The sequence below is a fragment of the Mytilus trossulus genome, chromosome 12 (genome assembly GCF_036588685.1).
Source record: "Mytilus trossulus isolate FHL-02 chromosome 12, PNRI_Mtr1.1.1.hap1, whole genome shotgun sequence".
Taxonomy (NCBI): domain Eukaryota; kingdom Metazoa; phylum Mollusca; class Bivalvia; order Mytilida; family Mytilidae; genus Mytilus; species Mytilus trossulus.
Window position 1 is genome coordinate 46,785,173 of NC_086384.1, and position 18,400 is coordinate 46,803,572.

At 33.1% G+C, this 18,400-nt stretch overlaps 1 protein-coding gene across 1 annotated transcript; it reads right to left on the reverse strand.

The window, feature by feature from the left end:
- Window positions 1–4,067: 4,067 nt before the first annotated feature.
- LOC134692702 (ADP-ribosylation factor 2-like) lies at window positions 4,068–16,939 on the reverse strand. The gene is made up of 5 exons (XM_063553187.1): window positions 16,638–16,939; window positions 7,680–7,757; window positions 6,782–6,855; window positions 6,319–6,556; window positions 4,068–5,264 (listed from the first exon to the last, which is right to left on the reverse strand). Exons 1-5 carry the CDS (start codon window positions 16,729–16,731, stop codon window positions 4,987–4,989), a joined length of 762 nt encoding a protein of 253 aa, XP_063409257.1. The 5' UTR covers window positions 16,732–16,939; the 3' UTR covers window positions 4,068–4,986.
- Window positions 16,940–18,400: the final 1,461 nt, after the last annotated feature.

Genomic DNA, 18,400 nt, shown 5'->3' on the forward strand with positions numbered 1-18,400 from the left:
ATTGCTGTTTACAGTTTACCTATATCTATAATAATATTCAATATAATAACCAAAAGCAGCAAAATTTCCTTCAAATTACCAATTCAGGGGCCGCAACCCCAAAACAGGTTGTCCAATTCATCTGAAAATTTCAGGGCAGATAGATCTTCACCTGATTAACAATTTTACCCAATGTCAGATTTGCTCTAAATGCTTTGGTTTTTGAGTTATAAGCCAAAAACTGCATTTTACCCCTATGTTCTATTTATAGCCATGGCGGTCATCTTGGTTAGTTGGCGGGGTCACCGGACACAATTTTTAAACTAGATACCCCAATGATGATTGTGGCCAAGTTTCAAATAATTTGGCCCAGCAGTTTCAGAGGAGAAGATTTTTCTAAAAGATTACTAAGATTTACGAAAAATGGTTAAAAATTGACTATAAAGGGCAATAACTCCTAAAGTGGTCAACTGATCATTTTGGTCATGTTGACTTATTTGTAGATCTTACTTTGCTGAACATTATTGCCTTTTACAGTTTATCTCTATCTGAAATAATATTCAAGATAATAACCAAAAACAACAAAATTTCCTTAAAATTACCAATTCAGGGGCAGCAACCTAACAACAGAATGTCAGATTCATCTGAAAATTTCGGGGCAGATAGATCTTCACCTGATTAACAATATTACCCCATGTCAGATTTGCCCTAAATGCTTTGGTTTTTGAGTTATAAGCCAAAAACTGCATTTTACCCCTATGTTCTATTTATAGCCATGGCGGCCATCTTGGTTAGTTGGCGGGGTCACCGGACACAATTTTTAAACTAGATACCCCAATGATGATTGTGGCCAAGTTTGGCCCAGTAGTTTCAGAGGAGAAGATTTTTGTAAAAGTTAACGACGGACGACGACGGACGACGACGGACGACGACGACGGACGCCGGACGCAAAGTGATGAGAAAAGCTCACTTGGCCCTTCGGGCCAGGTGAGCTAAAAAAGGGGGATGGGTTACAGTGGCGGATCAAGAAAAAAATTTGGGGGTGGTCCCAAATAAATATTGAATGGTATGAAAAAGGTTAAAAAATTCCTTCGACATTATGGAAGATCATGAATTTGGACAACACCATGCGATGCACATATTCCTAGGTAAAGGAATTTAAAGACATGTAAAACGGATTTTTTTTAATACTCCATACAATATCTTGCAATCTAAAATAGCACAACATACAACTATCATCTGAATAAGGCAAGCTGTAAAAAAGGTTTAGCTAAAATGTTCCGAATCGGTAAAAATAGTTTTACGTAAAATTGTTTACAATTTATTAATTTAACAAACTTAAGAGTCGTTTGTCAGGTCATTCAACATCATGCTTCGCGGGGTTTCCATGCAAAGTTATCTATAATTTGTTAATATGTTTAGTTCCAAACTGTAGTGCACATGCATCAACGCAAGTCTGTTTAAACGCGATTGTCCCATAGTTGTTCTCAGGTAGGTTTTCAGAAGTGATAACTCACTGTTGGATCGCTCACATTCGCAACTCGTCACCCCATGGTAGCTATGAATTTTAAGATAACAGAAATAATTGGAAAGTCGGTTTTGCAACATTCTTTCAGAGCACCGGCTACAGTTTCTGGTTTTGAAAGCATTGACTCGCAAGTCTTTTGCCACAAACGCAGTACGGAAGGCGTTGTAGATGGACTCGGCAAATCAGTAAGGTAAAAGTCTACAAAATGTTTAATTTCATCAAATGTTGCGCTTTGTACAAATGCCGGTACCAACTTCAGTGCTTGAATTGCTGTTGATGTTGGGGGAAAAAGGGGGGGGGCTCAAAGAGATAGATAAACAAATTTAATTTAATTCATTCATAATGATTGGTTTTTTTTCAAAATATACATAAATGAAATTTAAAACCGAGACTCCGTTAGTTGGAGAATGCAATTATATATGGAAATTTCACTTAAAAATACAAAAATAATTTGTATTGACCTTTCAACGATATTGACGAGCTGTTCTGACAATTTAATTACATGTATACAGTTGAAACGCATTGATCCGTATTCTATCATTGTGACACCTCCAGGTATCCAGGTAATCCATAACCAATAAGTGCGATGACAGGATTAATCTTAATTGTTAATTTGTTAATTAGCTAGTTATTGAAAAAATAGACACTTTAAAAAAATTTGAGGTTCGTCATGGGGGTGGTCCAGTGCGCCGTGGGACCACCCCCTGGATCCGCCACTGCGGGTTAACTAAGTTTTAAAAAAAGACCATTTTGTCATGAGGGAACCACTTACAGTTTATAGACAACAGGGTTGAGATATATCTAATATTTGTCAAAAAGAAACAGTGTCTTAAAAAACTTGATAAAACATAACTTGTAATATTTAATTTACTTCTAATATTACTCTATTAACCTACTCTTATGTGCTAATATTACGTTTTGTATGCTTGTGTGTACTTGTTTTAATAAATAGAACATTGTTTATTGTGATAATTGTACATATGATATTGTCAGTTGTAAGATCTTGATTCTTTTTGCTGATATGTTTCTGTTACTACTTATACATGTAATATACATATGTCCTGTTTGATTTTTGGTTGTTAATGTCTGTGTCTTTTTGGTCTCTTGTGGACAGTTGTCTCATTGGCACATCTTCGTTTTTATAACTTACTTATTTGTTCGCTGTTGAAGGCTGTGTTCGAATTCGCATAAGTATCATCTCCTCCAAAATAACGCTATTTGTGTGATATCCTCATATAACATGAATATTGGTAATCCTTTTGTATGTTTGTAAATATTTTTGTCTTGCTATTAATCCAATATCTTAGTGTTTTTTCACCAATAATAGAATTTGAATTTGAATTTGAATTTGAATTTGAATTTGAATTTGAATTTGAATTTGAATTTGAATTTGAATTTATATTTGAGTTCGAATTTGAATTTCGAAATTTGAATTTGACCCTAATTTTGTTGTAATTTAAGTCTCTGCTCACTCTTATTTATTATATAAAGTAAAAAAAAACAACAATCAGTTCAATTTAAAAGCTTAAAAAAAAATCAAAATCACCCATTCAAATAAGTTTTCTGTCAGGTCTATTTATTTATCCCCCTAGTATACAAATGTTTACACTGCCCCCCCCCCCTTTCCACAAATGAAAAACACGAAGAAATGTATTGTGTAATGCCTTCACATCATGCGTGTAATACTTCGATTACAAATGAAATTTTGACTACATCTGAATTTTTTTCTATCATAAAAAAAAAAACCCAATGCTTTTCAACATGAAAATGGTAACATTCGCTATAAATGTAATTCTTTGGGATACCATACGTCATATTTTAAAGTGAGAAAAAAAACACCAGGTAAAACATGCTACACAGAGGAAAAAAGTGACCAGTAAACTGGAGTTACTAATTGACAAAATAATTGTTGTCTTTGAAGGTAGACTTTTTCAACAAATTGTCGACATTCCTATTGGAACGAACTGTGCACCTATCCTTGTCGATAACTTTTTATTTTCAAATGGATCACCCCAATATCCTATATTTATAATTTTTTTTACTAGTTTTCTCTATTTTATGTATATATTTTGCACCTTTAAATTTCTCCACTTTAAATTTAGCCACCAATTATACCCTCTGTCTCATCCGCTAGAGTGCAAACTGCAAAGCTATAATTTTTTTTAGGTCAGAGATCCAAAAGATTTCTTCACTTTTTTTGTGATGTCAAGGCCATTTAAAGCTAATTTACTCATTCTAGAAGACTGTACTGTGAAATAAAGTTGGCTTGGAGTTTATATCTCTGGTGGATTACTGTCTCAAGGGCAATAATACAACATCTTAATGTTATGCAACTAAAGTTCACGATATACTTTGATTCAACTACGGTACATGTACATGTAAAATGGAGAATGGAATGGGGAATATGTCAAAGAGACAACAACCCGACCAAACGGAGCAGAAAACAGCCGAAGGCCACCAATGGGTCTTCAATACAACAAGAATATGTGATTATTTTTGTCTCTCAAGTAATTGGAGGTAAAACGAAATAAGAATGAGCACATAAAATAAATTTCCAGTACAAGCGAACAATACATATATATTCAATATAAAGACACAATCTTTATAAAAAAAAAATGTTTTTCAGACTTGTGATTTTTAAATATATAAAACTCTATGATGATTTTCTAGATGAAAACATGTGTATGATAAATGACGAACTAGATCACAGCTAAGATTATCATCACCATAAATGACCGGCACATCCATTTATTCTTGTTTAGTACGCAACCATCCCTCAGACAGTCTTATATATATATATATCCATAGACACTTAATAGTTGCATTTTTTGTATGATGGAAACAATTCATTATGCAATACAATGGCTTAGCTTAATTTTTGAATTCGAGGAGGTCAGTTATGAAGATTCGTTTAAGTTGAATAGCGTTGATAAAGACGACATAGCTTAATTTTTGAATTCGAGGAGGTCAGTTATGAAGATTCGTTTAAGTTGAATAGCGTTGATAAAGACGACATAGCTTAATTTTTGAATTCGAGGAGGTCAGTTATGAAGATTCGTTTAAGTTGAATAGCGTTGATAAAGACGACATAGCTTAATCTTTGAATTCGAGGAGGTCAGTTATGAAGATTCGTTTAAGTTAAATAGCGTTGATAAAGACGACATCAGCTTTTATCAATCCATCCATGGTCTTGAATTTTCATAATGGCATTCCAATTTCTTTTAAACACACTTTGCAAATGCACCTATCAAGTCATAAGTAAGGTGGTTTACTACTGAGTCGTCACATGTTCTTCTTGAATGGTTGCTGAATTGAACGTCCATTACTAGATAACTTGACTAGACATTTACACACCATTCTTTAGAAAAAAAAGGCAAAGCTCTACTATTATTATTAAAAAACTGATTTTAGCTTGAAGTTTCTGATGGATGAAAGTTGAATTGATATGAAATCTGTCATGATCGATTTTTATCGTGACGTCACACATCATCGACCTTTTCATCGTCGACATCACGATCATCATCGTCTTTGTGAATACCAACTGCCTGGGTTGGCCTAATGAAAAAACAAGCAAGAGCACTATACGATCGTTCACATGTTTCAGGATGATTTTGTGGCGGTAAAAAATGCGTTACTTCAGTTTGTATTTTATTAATTTCAGTAGTTTGTTTTACTTGACTTGATCCTAGTTGTAGAGCTAGCCAATCGAATGCCTCCGTGATGCCATCTCCAGTCAAGGCACTTATAGTGAATATATCTGAAAGAATAGTTAATTGCTCTAATAAATCATTTGTGTGAAAACATTGGTACATAATATAAATCAACATGTAGCCCTACCCCAAAACATGTTTTTTTGTGTGCATGAGTTAGACATGTGCATGGTGCATACATACGTCTTTTCCTTTCAAGTATCCATTCATTTTCAATATCCTCTCTCCTACATTTCACGCCTTTCCTCCCATCTACCATCTTTAATTGGGTAGTATTCCACAACCTCTTTATATCTCTCACCCCTCTCCCCTCTCCCCTCTAACAAATCACATATCTAGTCTCTCCGTTACTGAGTATTGTGTCTCGATGTACTTTCAAATCAGGCGTGTCTTAACGTGTGCTACATACATGCATGGTTCCCAATTATACTAAACAACATAATTTACGTCTTGATATAGGCAACCAATTCAACTAAACAACATCATTTGCATCATTATGAAATACAATCATAAGTTAACTGCTAAAGCAAACTCAAAGTACAGACTTTTATATCAAGACGAAAAGTATGTGTTTAGTTTAATTGGAGGCCTTCATAACCAAAATGAAAATTATGTTATTTAGTGAATCGGGGAAAGTATCGATAATAAGGGAAATAAAACTCACAGGTACAACTAGAACAATTTCTAGTTGTATCTGTGAGTTTATTTCCCTTACGTTATAGATACTTTCTGGTAAGGCCCTTTTTCTAATCTAATTTAATTGTATATGATAGCATATTATAAATCAGTTGATCGATACTACAAATTGGGGAGGGTAGAGTCTTCAAAAAATATTTAACCAGGCATTGAGGCGTTTTTTCCATATCATGAACCCTCGAGCTTGAACCTCTGCAATGGTTTTCAGTGGCGGATCCAGAAATTTTCATAAGTGGGGGCCCACTGACTGACCTAAGAGGGGGCCCGCACCAGTCACGCTTCAGTGTTTACCTATATAAGCAAAAGGAGACGGGCCTCCTGCCCCCCCCCCCCCCCCCCCTAAATCCGCCTCCGGTTTTGTCGACGTGTAAACTTAATATTCCTCTTTTAATCATAAATACTTACTCCACCTTCGCTTTAAATTATTTAAAGCCAACGAGGCGGATATTTCTTGTAGACTCATTCCATCCTCAATGTCTGATTTATTTGCAAGGAATAAGAACACTGCATCTTTGAGATCTTCAGATTTTAGTGCTGGTTTTATGACGTCATATGTGACCTCCTCCAGCCGTTCTCTGTCTCCACGGTCTATCATGATAACGACCGCATTACTGCCTTTGTAGTAATGTTGACACAACGGACGCTACAAAAAAAATAAAAATATAAGAAAAATACTAAGCAAATGTGTAGAAATATTCCTCCAAAATCTAAAAGGTGCCACGAACGATACTTGCAATAACATTTATGATGCCAATTTTACTGCCCCAGATGCGCATTTCGACAATTAATGATTTCTCAAAAATATTAAATAATTCAAAACCCATTTACAAACACAGCAGAGCTGTAATAAAACATACAAATCACATACCATTTTACCGCCAAATCCAAGGTCCCACGCATTGAGAGATAAGTCTTTATATTGAAACGATTCAACGTTGAAACCTGAAATAAAAACATAAATATGTAACATGTATATATTATATTAGATGTATAGTCTTCTCAAATCAGGTTGAGTGGCGCGAGCCACGACGAAATGAGACGACTTCATGCATCTACTTAAAAAATGCGATTATTAGAACACATGTGTGTTACAGTAATCTCAGCATTGAAGTAATAAATGATTAATTTATCTTTTCTCTTGTTTTAAAAAGAACCATTATTATATTTGATAACACAAGAATATATAGTGTCATTATCTCAAATAATGCAGTAACTCTTTCAAAAGATGTTTTATAGTTATGAAGTCTTAATTGCGTTTATATTTTTTTCTGTCATCAGACTGATATCTTATCAATGCTATATTGTGCTATTGTATTGCAATATGACTCGCTGTACTGATAATTGCCAAAACCTTTTTTGTTTGTTTGCTGATAGATGATAACCCTTCTATCGCGGTAAATTGATTTATAAAAGTGTTCTTAAAAGCATAATAATTCTATACATTCATATAGTATTTTCTAAGCACTCGTGAGTGAAAATAATAGTATATGATAACATAAAACTAATATTACGTGATAATAGCAACTACTTATTTTTTCCATTTGTTATTTACGTGGTTATAGCCACTTCTTATTTTCGCAATTGTTGTTCATTGTTTACACGAATTCACTATTACATGTTGGCATCTTAGATGTCTACATAATTACCTGCACTCATGTTATATAAATATATACATCAGTATTCAGTAAAAAAGCATGGAAATCATAAATATCTTATAGCATATTTTTTCATCAACGCACCGGAAGCTGAGTAAATATGCCACTCACCAATTGTTGGCGTAGCCTTTATTGGTTCTCCCAACTTCAGCCTATATAACAATGTTGTCTTGCCAACTGATTCCAGACCTGGAAAAAATAAACGTTAACAATAAATCGTCCTCGTTCGATGTGAGAAAAGGGAATAATTTATTGTGTGGAAGAATACTCACTATATATGGTCTAACGCATGACGAATTAAATTAGTTACAAAGACAGTGGGGAAAAAGAATCCAATTCACTACAGTGAAAGACTATAAATAAACCTTTGAAAAAAGTGTAGAACTTTGGTCTAAGGTACACTGCCCATTCCCAGAAGAAGAAATTTGGAGTAGGTCCAGTAAGACCCCTTTTTGGCCCCAAAATATAGCAGTTTTACAAAACTGTTAAAATGTAATCTTTTAGTTATTTATTGGACAGAAGAATGCTTCTGCTACATAGAATTGGGCTGTTTTTTGACAATACAATGCATAAATATCGGGTAGTTGCACCATAAAGTCATGCTAAATTACTGAAATCTCCAGAATTCTAGCATTTTAGTTAAATTTTAGACGGTTTCAGATTTAAACGAAAGTGGCCGCATTCCTGTTCATCCTTAATATTGAAATGTAAGTTGTATTTGATGATAATACATAACATGTATAAAGGATGTGGATGAACACGGATGCGGCCACTTTCGTTTTTGACCTAAACCATCTGAAAAGTGAAATTTTCCGGCATATTTGGTAGATTTTTAATATTTGAGCTTGAATCGGATCGTTTTTAATGACTGAATCAGTTAAAATCTTTCACATTAACTAATTGAATCAAATGAAATAGACACTTAAGTGTTTAAAAAGTGATCTAAATCTTTCGTCAGATGAACTTGAAATTTGAGGCCAAAATCGGTCCTTACCGGACCTACTCCCTTGATGGAGACCAGGCCAATTGAAATAATTTGATTTGTTGCAGTGTTTTTTTTTAAATTTCGCTGTTAATAAAAACAAGAGTTACGTAACACAATTCAATCAAACACGTGAAGATACTACGACAAGACATAAAGTTATGCACCTATACTATTTCAGTTTGAAATTTTTAGTAATGTTTTGGGGTTTTCTGTACCGCTGAAAAACATTGCCATTTCTCAGACGACCATTGAGAACTCAACCATTTCTTTATCGTTTGCATTTGATGATTATAACTAAGCATATTATCAGCCTTCATTCTACGTTTCTCGACTGAGACCCATTCATAGAAAAGTCTCAGTGGTTTTGAATATTTTTCATTGACAATTGAAATATATCATAACCGTTTGAATAGTAGAGATTGCTCATTTTACTCTGACAAGATAAAAGCAATTTGTTGTTAGACACTCGTAGTTGGCAACTGCAATAAATTGATATAAATTTAGAAGGTATACAACTATCTGTTTTCCCTCATCGTAATAAATTTTAGACAAGATAAATACATGTTTGATCTTATGTGCAATTTTATCATTTAATGATGAAAAAACTAACGCACGTGTCATTAGAAACACGTGCAAGATCAATTTCTTCTGCTATATCAACAAACCATCTGACGTGAGAATGATGCAAAATCCTGTTGTCAAGGTAGTTTGTTTTGGAGATGCATCATCACGGCATGATAATGAGTGGATGATTCGAGGATTTTTTTTAAGTGTGATGTATATTTGTTTTGTTATTACTATTTAGAAGTTTCGGGGTTAAAAAGGGGAATCATGAAAACTTTAACAAAAATTATAATATGTCAATGTTTCAGATGCTTGGATAGTTAATCTAGCAATAATTCGGATAATCTTCACTCGGCAAGTGAAAATAGACTCGTGATATCGTTTGATGTCAAAGATGAAATACAGTGTAATATTTTACTTCTAAATCAGTTTTTTTTTATTCTATAGGACCATTTACAAAAAATAAGAAAGGATGTCGTTACAAGTTATGTTTTGTATTTTAGAAAAAATAGATATATATCAAATATACAGAGGTGTATATATGAAAAAAAACCAACATGAAAACAACACTAATTGTAACGCATATACTGAGTCTGTAATAATTAGAAAAAAATATTTTAGAAGATGAAGCTCACGTTATCTTAAGGTGTCCAAAGGAGGGACGAAAGATACCAAAGGGTCAAACTGTCACGGAATAGAAGTTCCTTCACAATTATATTTTATAAGTTCCAAAAGGAAAACATATTCTAAAATATTATTTCCACAAGAATAACCAGATGCTCCGCAGGGCGTAGCTTTATACGACCGCAGAGGTTGAACCCTGAACGGTTGGGGCAAGTATGGACACAACATTCCAGCTGGATTCAGCTCTAAATTTGGATTGTGATTAAATAGTTGACACAGCATAGGTTTCTGACACAGAATGAATGTGTTCTAATGAACTTAAAATTTTTGTTTTCTCTTAGAGCAATTCACTATGCTATTGAATATTAATCCTCTCAAAAAAATGTTTGAAGAAATTTTCATTTTATTTATGAAATTTCATTTCAAATGAGAAAATTGAACCCAATTTTTTTAATCATATCCCCCTTTCCCTTATTCCAAATTAATCTCAATTAAATTTCTAATGGAGTTTGCAACAATAACTACTCATTTAAATACATCATAAGATATTAATATGAAAAAAAACTGCTTGTTATCACTGAATGGTAAAGATTATTTTAATTTATCAGTTGGTAGTAAAAAGTGAATATACAATGTATATAACAAAGATTTGAGTTGATTATGGACAAAGAAAGATAACTCCAATTAAAAAAAAATATTGCTATTTCACAATATTGTGCAATTAGATATTTCTTGCTTACTATTCTGGACAAAGAAAGATAACTCTAATTAAAAAAAAATATTGCTATTTCACAATATTGTGCAATTAGATATTTCTTGCCATTGTGCAATACTGTGCAATTGAAAAGACTTGCTATTGCACAATACTTAATATAATATTTTAGATCCTGATTTGGACCAACCTGAAAACTGGGCCCATAATAAAAAAACTAAGTACATGTTTGGATTCAGCATATCAAAGAACCCCAAGATTTCAATTTTTGTTAAAATCAAACTAAGTTTAATTTTGGACCCTTTGGACTTTAATGTAAACCAATTTGAAAACAGGACCAAAAATGAAGAATCTACATACACAGTTAGATTTGGCATATCAAAGAACCCCATTTATTCAATTTTTAATGAAATCAAACAAAGTTTAATTTTGGACCCCGATTTGGACCAACTTGAAAACTGGGCCAATAATCAAGAATCTAAATACATTTTTAGATTCATCATATCAAAGAACCCAACCGATTAATTTTTTGACAAAATCAAACTAAGTTTAATTTTGGACCCTTTGGACCTTAATGTAGACCAATTTGAAAATGGGACCAAAAATTAAGAATCTTCATACACAGTTAGATTCGGCATATCAAAGAACCCCAATTATTCAATTCTTCCCTTTGGGCCCCTTTTTCCTAAACTGTTAGGACCAAAACTCCCAAAATCAATACCATAATCATACTTTTATGGTCATAAACCTTGTGTTTAAATTTCATTGATTTCTATTAACTTAAACTAAAGTTATTGTGCGAAAACCAAGAATAATGCTTATTTGGGCCCTTTTTTGGCCCCTAATTCCTAAACTGTTGAAACCAAAACTCCCAAAATCTATCCCAACCTTTCTTTTGTGGTCATAAACCTTGTGTCAAAATTTCATAGATTTCTATTAACTTAAACTAAAGTTATAGCGCGAAAACCAAGAAAATGCTTATTTGGGCCCTTTTTGGCCCCTTATTCCTAAAATGTTGGGACCAAAACTCCCAAAATCAATACCAACCTTCCTTTTGTGGTCATAAACCTTGTGTTAAAATTTCATAGATTTCTATTCACTTTTACTTAAGTTAGAGTGCGAAAACTAAAAGTATTCGGACGACGACGACGACGACGACGACGACGACGACGCCAACGTGATAGCAATATACGACGAAAATTTTTTCAAAATTTGCGGTCGTATAAAAATTACAGTTAATGTTCTTAACGGAATAAATGGTATAGAATATTTGTTCCATCAGGAACAGCTATTATGACATTGTATATAACAAAGTTTCCAATGGAACTTCTGTAAGGAGGAAAAAATATAAGTTGACAAAACTCATAAATCTAAAAAAAAACTGACAACGCCATGGCTAAAAATGAAAAAGACAAACAGATAAACAATAGTACACATGACACAACATAAAAAAACTAAATAATAAACAACACGAACCCCACCAAAAACTAGGGGTGATCTCAGGTGCTCCGGAAGGGATATTTTAAGCAATACTTATTACATGATTCAAGGAAAGCATTCTTATACTGAGAAAACTTATTTCAAGTGGGATAGAACATTTTCATCTTGACGGATGTGTTGTTTACAGTGCACGGAATTTTAGAAACGATTTGGTAAACTGATCTTTTCTTTAAACAAACTCATTCTAAAAGGTTACTAATTCAACACTGTAATTAGATCGATGAATATTGTTTTATTGTTATTGATATTGATTTTGTCATAAAAAAAACACCTAAATATTATTTTTAAATACATATACACATTCATGGATCTACAATCTTATATATTTTGTCGATACCTGCATCTTGACATTGTACAAGGTAATGTTTACTCTGTCTGATTTGTACGTCTTTACACTAAATCCATTGAATGTTGGATGTGTACTCATTGGTAGATGCATGATTTTTTTTATTAGTTGTTAGTGGCTTTGGACTAGCTGTCCGAGTAACTGCGACCACTCGACGATCTGTAATGTTTGTTTTTGTTGTTGGGATACACACATACCCTACCACGTCCACTTTGTGTAGCATTCGTATTTGTCCGTTAGTTTTCTCGTTTGAATTATTTTACTTTAGTAATTTCGGGGCCTTTTATAGCTGACTATGTGGGATGGGGTTTGCTCATGATTGAAGGTCGTATAGTTGTTAATTTCTGTGTCATTTCGTCTCTTGTGTCCAGAGTTGTTTCATAGGCAACCATACCACATCTTCTTTTTTTTTAATAAAAAATCGTGTGTCTTTTGATATTAAACAGAAATCAGTAGTGTTTTTATTCACATATATTGATATGTTTCGTAGCTATGCCAACACCTGTTTTCCTATTTATATTGACATAGATATGTTTTATACTGTAAATTAAGTACATATAACTAGTTTTATAGAGGAATTTTCTATAACGAACTAATGTTTTAGTGTTATAAAGTATCTTATAACTCTGTATAAAATGGCTCTATATTTCAAACCTATTTTACTCACTTTAACTTGATGTTATGTCTTTATATTATTGAGACACGAGACTTTGAATAAAATATACAACTGCATTTCCATAGTTTAATGTGATAATAACCCAAACATGTGGATACAGAGCTCTTCTTATATATGGAAAAATAGTCAAAACTTGAAAAAGTACATACATGCAGTTTGTATAGAAAAAAGAGCAGACATGACAATTATAAGATGATGTCATAGTACTGTTACAGTATACCGTAGTCCCACTTCCGGAAAAAAGTAATTTTTATTTCCCTTTTCTCTGTGCGTATTTTGAAGAATCTTTGTTTAAAAAAGTCAATTGCATTTCCCCTTCCTTGTAAGTATATGCAAGATGTTTTATTTTCAACAATATCAGTATTAACCCTCAAAGTATCCGTCTGTATGAATAGTTGATTTCCTGATATGATAAACGTTTGTACTATTCAAGTCCTATAGAGTAAAACATCCGTGAGAATTTCTTCCTTTTCTTTTTTAATTTTTCTTATGGTTTACATCTGCATGTACATGACAATTAATAGATCTTGAAATTAGAACCGAGACATATCAATATACAAATACTATATATTGCTTTGAAAAAGTTAAAGATCTAACTAATACATGGACCACATGAACAAACTAGTTATACAGAGGCGGATCCAGAACTTCTTATAATAAAAGGGGGCGCTGACTGACCTAAGGGGGCCAGTCCAGTCACGCTTTAGTGATTCCCTTTATAAGCAACCAAATGTTTCCCTCGAAAAGGGGAGGGCCGGGTCCCCCAGGCCCCCTGGATCCGCCTATGTTATAAAATGAGTAAAATGTAAGCTAAGATAAATTGATAAACTAGCAAATACATAAATATTTTTTTTCTTTCAAAACACCAGTTGATTATTTTAGTTACAAGAAAACCAAATAACGGAAAATATGAATGTCTACCGCCCATCAAAGGCCATATATTCTTATTCTTAAAAAAATTATCCTAAAAAACAAACGATTTTTTTTACATGTACTAATAAATAAAAAGACGAGCACAACCGTTTTATCTTATTTCCCCGAAGATTACACATAGATATATTGTCAAAGCTCAGTGTACGACAATTTAACGTTTTCATCAATATCAAATATCAGCTGAAATTCATTATCAATCAAAGCAGATTGCTTCAAACAGATAATACAACCATGTAAATTTGTGCGTAACGGAATTCCATTGTGCCTATATGATTTGTCATTAACAATTAATTAACGGAATTCTTCTGTGTACAAGTTTTGTATTTTTAATTATGACACAGAAGCTGGGTGCAGAAGTGGGAAAAAAAGAAATTAATTTCAATCGATTTTCCTGATCTAAACAAACTGGAGTATAATACCTGTCGATGACTCACTATACTGTGTGTCATAGACCTTTCAATGCCAAAGTATGATCACAGAGATTTCAATGATTATTCTAAATAGCGTAGATTTTTTTTAAATAACAATGAAACATACACCTTCCTGTTCAAAGTCTTCTGTTCTCATTTAAGCACATACTAATATAATGATGAAAGCTAAAACCGGTATATTTTAAAACAAAATTTGTATAAGTTTTAAACAAAACTATATAAAATGGAGGAGGAGGAGGGAGGGGGCCCCGGTATTCATTATAACGCGACATATATGATGAATGCATATGATTTAAACAATCATCATTCCACACTTTGCCATATAACTAGCCCCGACCTCTTTTCCTGGGTCTGCACCTGTCCAGAGACACAGAATAAGAAATTTGTTAACATCTGAAAACGTGCCTTCAATTTCAATATCAGAAGACTATTTTTTAGCAGATGTAAACATGTTCTTGGAAGAAGAATCGTCCAGATATAACTGCTGAATAAGGAGTTCCAACCACCTGACCCCCTTTTGGATTAGCCACTGATTGTTGAAGACTGAACATAATCATGTTGACGTTTGGATGTCCTTTGGTTGTCAATGTTTTTCGGTTGCTGTCTCATTAACGTTTACCCCAAATCCGTTTTTATTCTTATGTTTATTAATGTGTTTATTAATGAAGTTAACATATTATTTACTGTGCATGAAACCACTCATTTTACTGTATAAATATATATATATCCTGTACTTTATGGTACTTCAAAATACCATGCTATTTGAAAGTCGTGCATTTATTAGAAAAGTAAATACATTGGTTGTCAATGTCCCTCCCCCTTTTTGATAATATTGATACAAGATATTTCGGTATAAGTAACTAATTAACTAAATTAGAGAGTGTAGCAAGTCACAAATTTGCTTTATTGTTTTCAAATAAATCTGTCACATGTATCTCTAGATTCTGGCCAATTGCAGGGGCTAATCTAGACTTTTAAAACACAAAAAGGGGGGGAGGTCCTACACAGAGAAAGGGGAATTTCAACTATATGTCCACATTCAAATGCATTGATCGTCAATAAAAAAGGGGGCTCCAATCCCTTGAATCCCCCATATAGATAAGCCACTGAATTGATCCACCATACGCACTGAAAACTGGGGAATAAAGTGAAGGAAGCTGGGTATGGTCACACTTGAGGCATTCCTTATCACTTCTGGTAATGGATAAGGGGGAACCTGTACTGCACTAAACTTCAGTTTTAAGTGTTCCTTGTTCGTTTGTTTAACAATACACCCGTGTGTTTTTCTCAGTTTTGTATTCTGCTCTGATCTCTTGCTTTATATGCTCCCTTTACCACTTTTTGTCCGTCATCTTCAATCTTCTGTTCTATAACCATTGCATACACAGTAGAAAGTTTGTTTCCTTGCGTTCGCAAACTCCTCAAAACCAAACGATTCAATGAAACTTAAACACAATATGAGTGCAAAAAGAATTGTACATTCCATTTTTTTGTGGGTTTTCCACAAAGCAAAGTTTGAACATTACGATCGCTGTATAAACGTTTAAGGAGGACAGGAAGGATATGATTGTCTGGTTGGGCGTGCCTAATAATCTCTATTCTTTTAAATTTAGCACCCCATTATTATATTCTCTCTATTGGTTTTGCCTATTATTCTCTAATCTTTATATTTAAGCACTTCATTATTGGATATTCTTTATTTTTGGGTCTACTTTTGTCATCTTTTATCCCTTCATGTATTATTCTCTATTCCATTTTAAGCACCAATTTGATCGAAATCCTTTCAGTTGCTTCACTGCCCCTAGCACCGACTCGAGTGGGGTTACTTGTTAGATATCACGACCACTGTACATTTTTGTATTTAATTAAGAACACAGATGCATGGTTAATTCAACAAATCTATATTGATCTATTTGTAAGTAAAAACATATCTATGTGACGTAGAACATTATTTTTTTTTATGTGCAAGCATAAACATACATGTATTTTCAATATGGAATATACATTAGTGATGTATTTACATTAGTATAAGAGTGTAGATGAAATGCACACCTCGAGCAGTGCCAGACACTTATCGTCTGCCTGATGAAATTATTTACTAACAGATGTCTACGTACAAAAAGAGCGGGATTAATTTAGAAGAACTAATAAAACAAATTCGTGAACCATTATTTCTTATGCGTTTTCTTATTGATTATAATAAAAACCTGAAATTAGTATAACATACAAAATGTTAATTAAAAAATGATGATTATAAATTTGAATAGTAAGTATAATATATAATTTTATTTAACTTACCTAATAAAAGTATTCTTATTTCCTTTGATCTGTATTTAGAAATTTTATTCCAGGCTTGTCCCATCACTTTTGTAAACAAACCATTTCTAACCATGGTTTAATAACATTGTGTCATAGTCTTGAATACAATCAGCATCCTTCATCATAGTCTAAAAATAACCTGAAGTTGGAGAGTTCCGAATAACGACACACTTAATCATAAGCGGAGGTGTTTTCTTAATTTTGAAAAATGTCAATTTCTTAACGATCTATTAATTTATTCGAACTTAAACCTCAAACCGTAATTGATTATGAAATGAACAATTTATAATCGATTCTTGCATCTTAACAGTCACGGTTAAAGAATAATACACTGCTGCGATGTAGTAATATCTCTGCTATTCAGCATGCAGGTTGGTTTTGAATCAATAATAAGGTGAAATATCGAATTTTAATGTTAGATATTTCATTTGAAAATGCATAGCAAAACGTCAATTTTATTTCGAATTGAAATTCGTGTCAACTTTGCTTTACTGTCCAAACGACGTTAACTTTTAATTCGTATTAACAAAAACGTATTTCTAATGCGAATTGACTAATTCGAATTAGTTAATTCGAATTAATTCTAATTAAAAATGAAGTGTGTGTGAACGCTATTAGCGAATTCGATTCGCATTCGATTCGAATTCAATTCGAATTAAATGTCCGTGTGAACGAGGCATTGCATATGCTACAACCAGTCAGCTAGACAAAGCGTATATTTGAAAAATATCCAATTGAATATAAACGACAGAAATGAATCTCTCTTAATCTCTCTGTAAATTGTTAAAGAAGGTGTCTCGAAAAGCAGAACGAGTAATGAATATATTTTCTTGGGGACAGGACATTATTTTAGCCCTCCCCCTTTTTTCCTTTTAAACCGATAATTTTTGTATTTTTAATTATTTTCAATTATTTTCGCAGTTCTCTATATAATGTACCGTTGACTACTGTGGATAATAAACTTGGGGTTGATAGTAAATAGCATTTACAAGTTAGTTGAAGTATATTTATGTTCGTATAAAACGAGACTTGACTGAAAACGCGTAATTGAAATTAAAACAACGATATAGGGAGACAGTTCCAACGTATAGAAGAGATCTTTTCTAGTAAAAAATAAGGTAAAAATAACTGATCATAACATAAAATTGAGAATGGAAATGGGGAATGTGTCAAAGAGACAACAACCCGACCAAATAAAAAACAACAACATAAGGTCACCAACAGGTCTTCAATGTAGCGAGAAATTCCCGCACCCGGAGGCGTCCTTTAGCTGGCCCCTAAACAAATATATACAAGTTCAGTGATAATGAACGCCATACTAATTTCCAAATTGTACTCAAGAAACTAATATAAAAATAATACAAGACTAACAAAGGCCAGAGGCTCCTGACTTGGGACACGCGCAAAAATGCGGCGGGGTTAAACATGTTTGTGAGATCTCAACCCTCCCCCTATACCTCTAACCAATGTAGAAAAATAAACGCATAACAATACGCACATTAAAATTCAGTTCAAGAGAAGTCCGAGTCTGATGTCAGAAGATGTAACCAAAGAAAATAAACAAAATGACAATAATACATAAATAACAACAGACTACTAGCAGTTAACTGACATACCAACTCCAGACTTCAATTAAACTGACTGAAAGATTATGATTTCATCATATGAACCTCAGGCACAATCCTTCCCGTTAGGGGTTTAGTATCATACCATCATAACATATATGAGAAGAACATAACCCG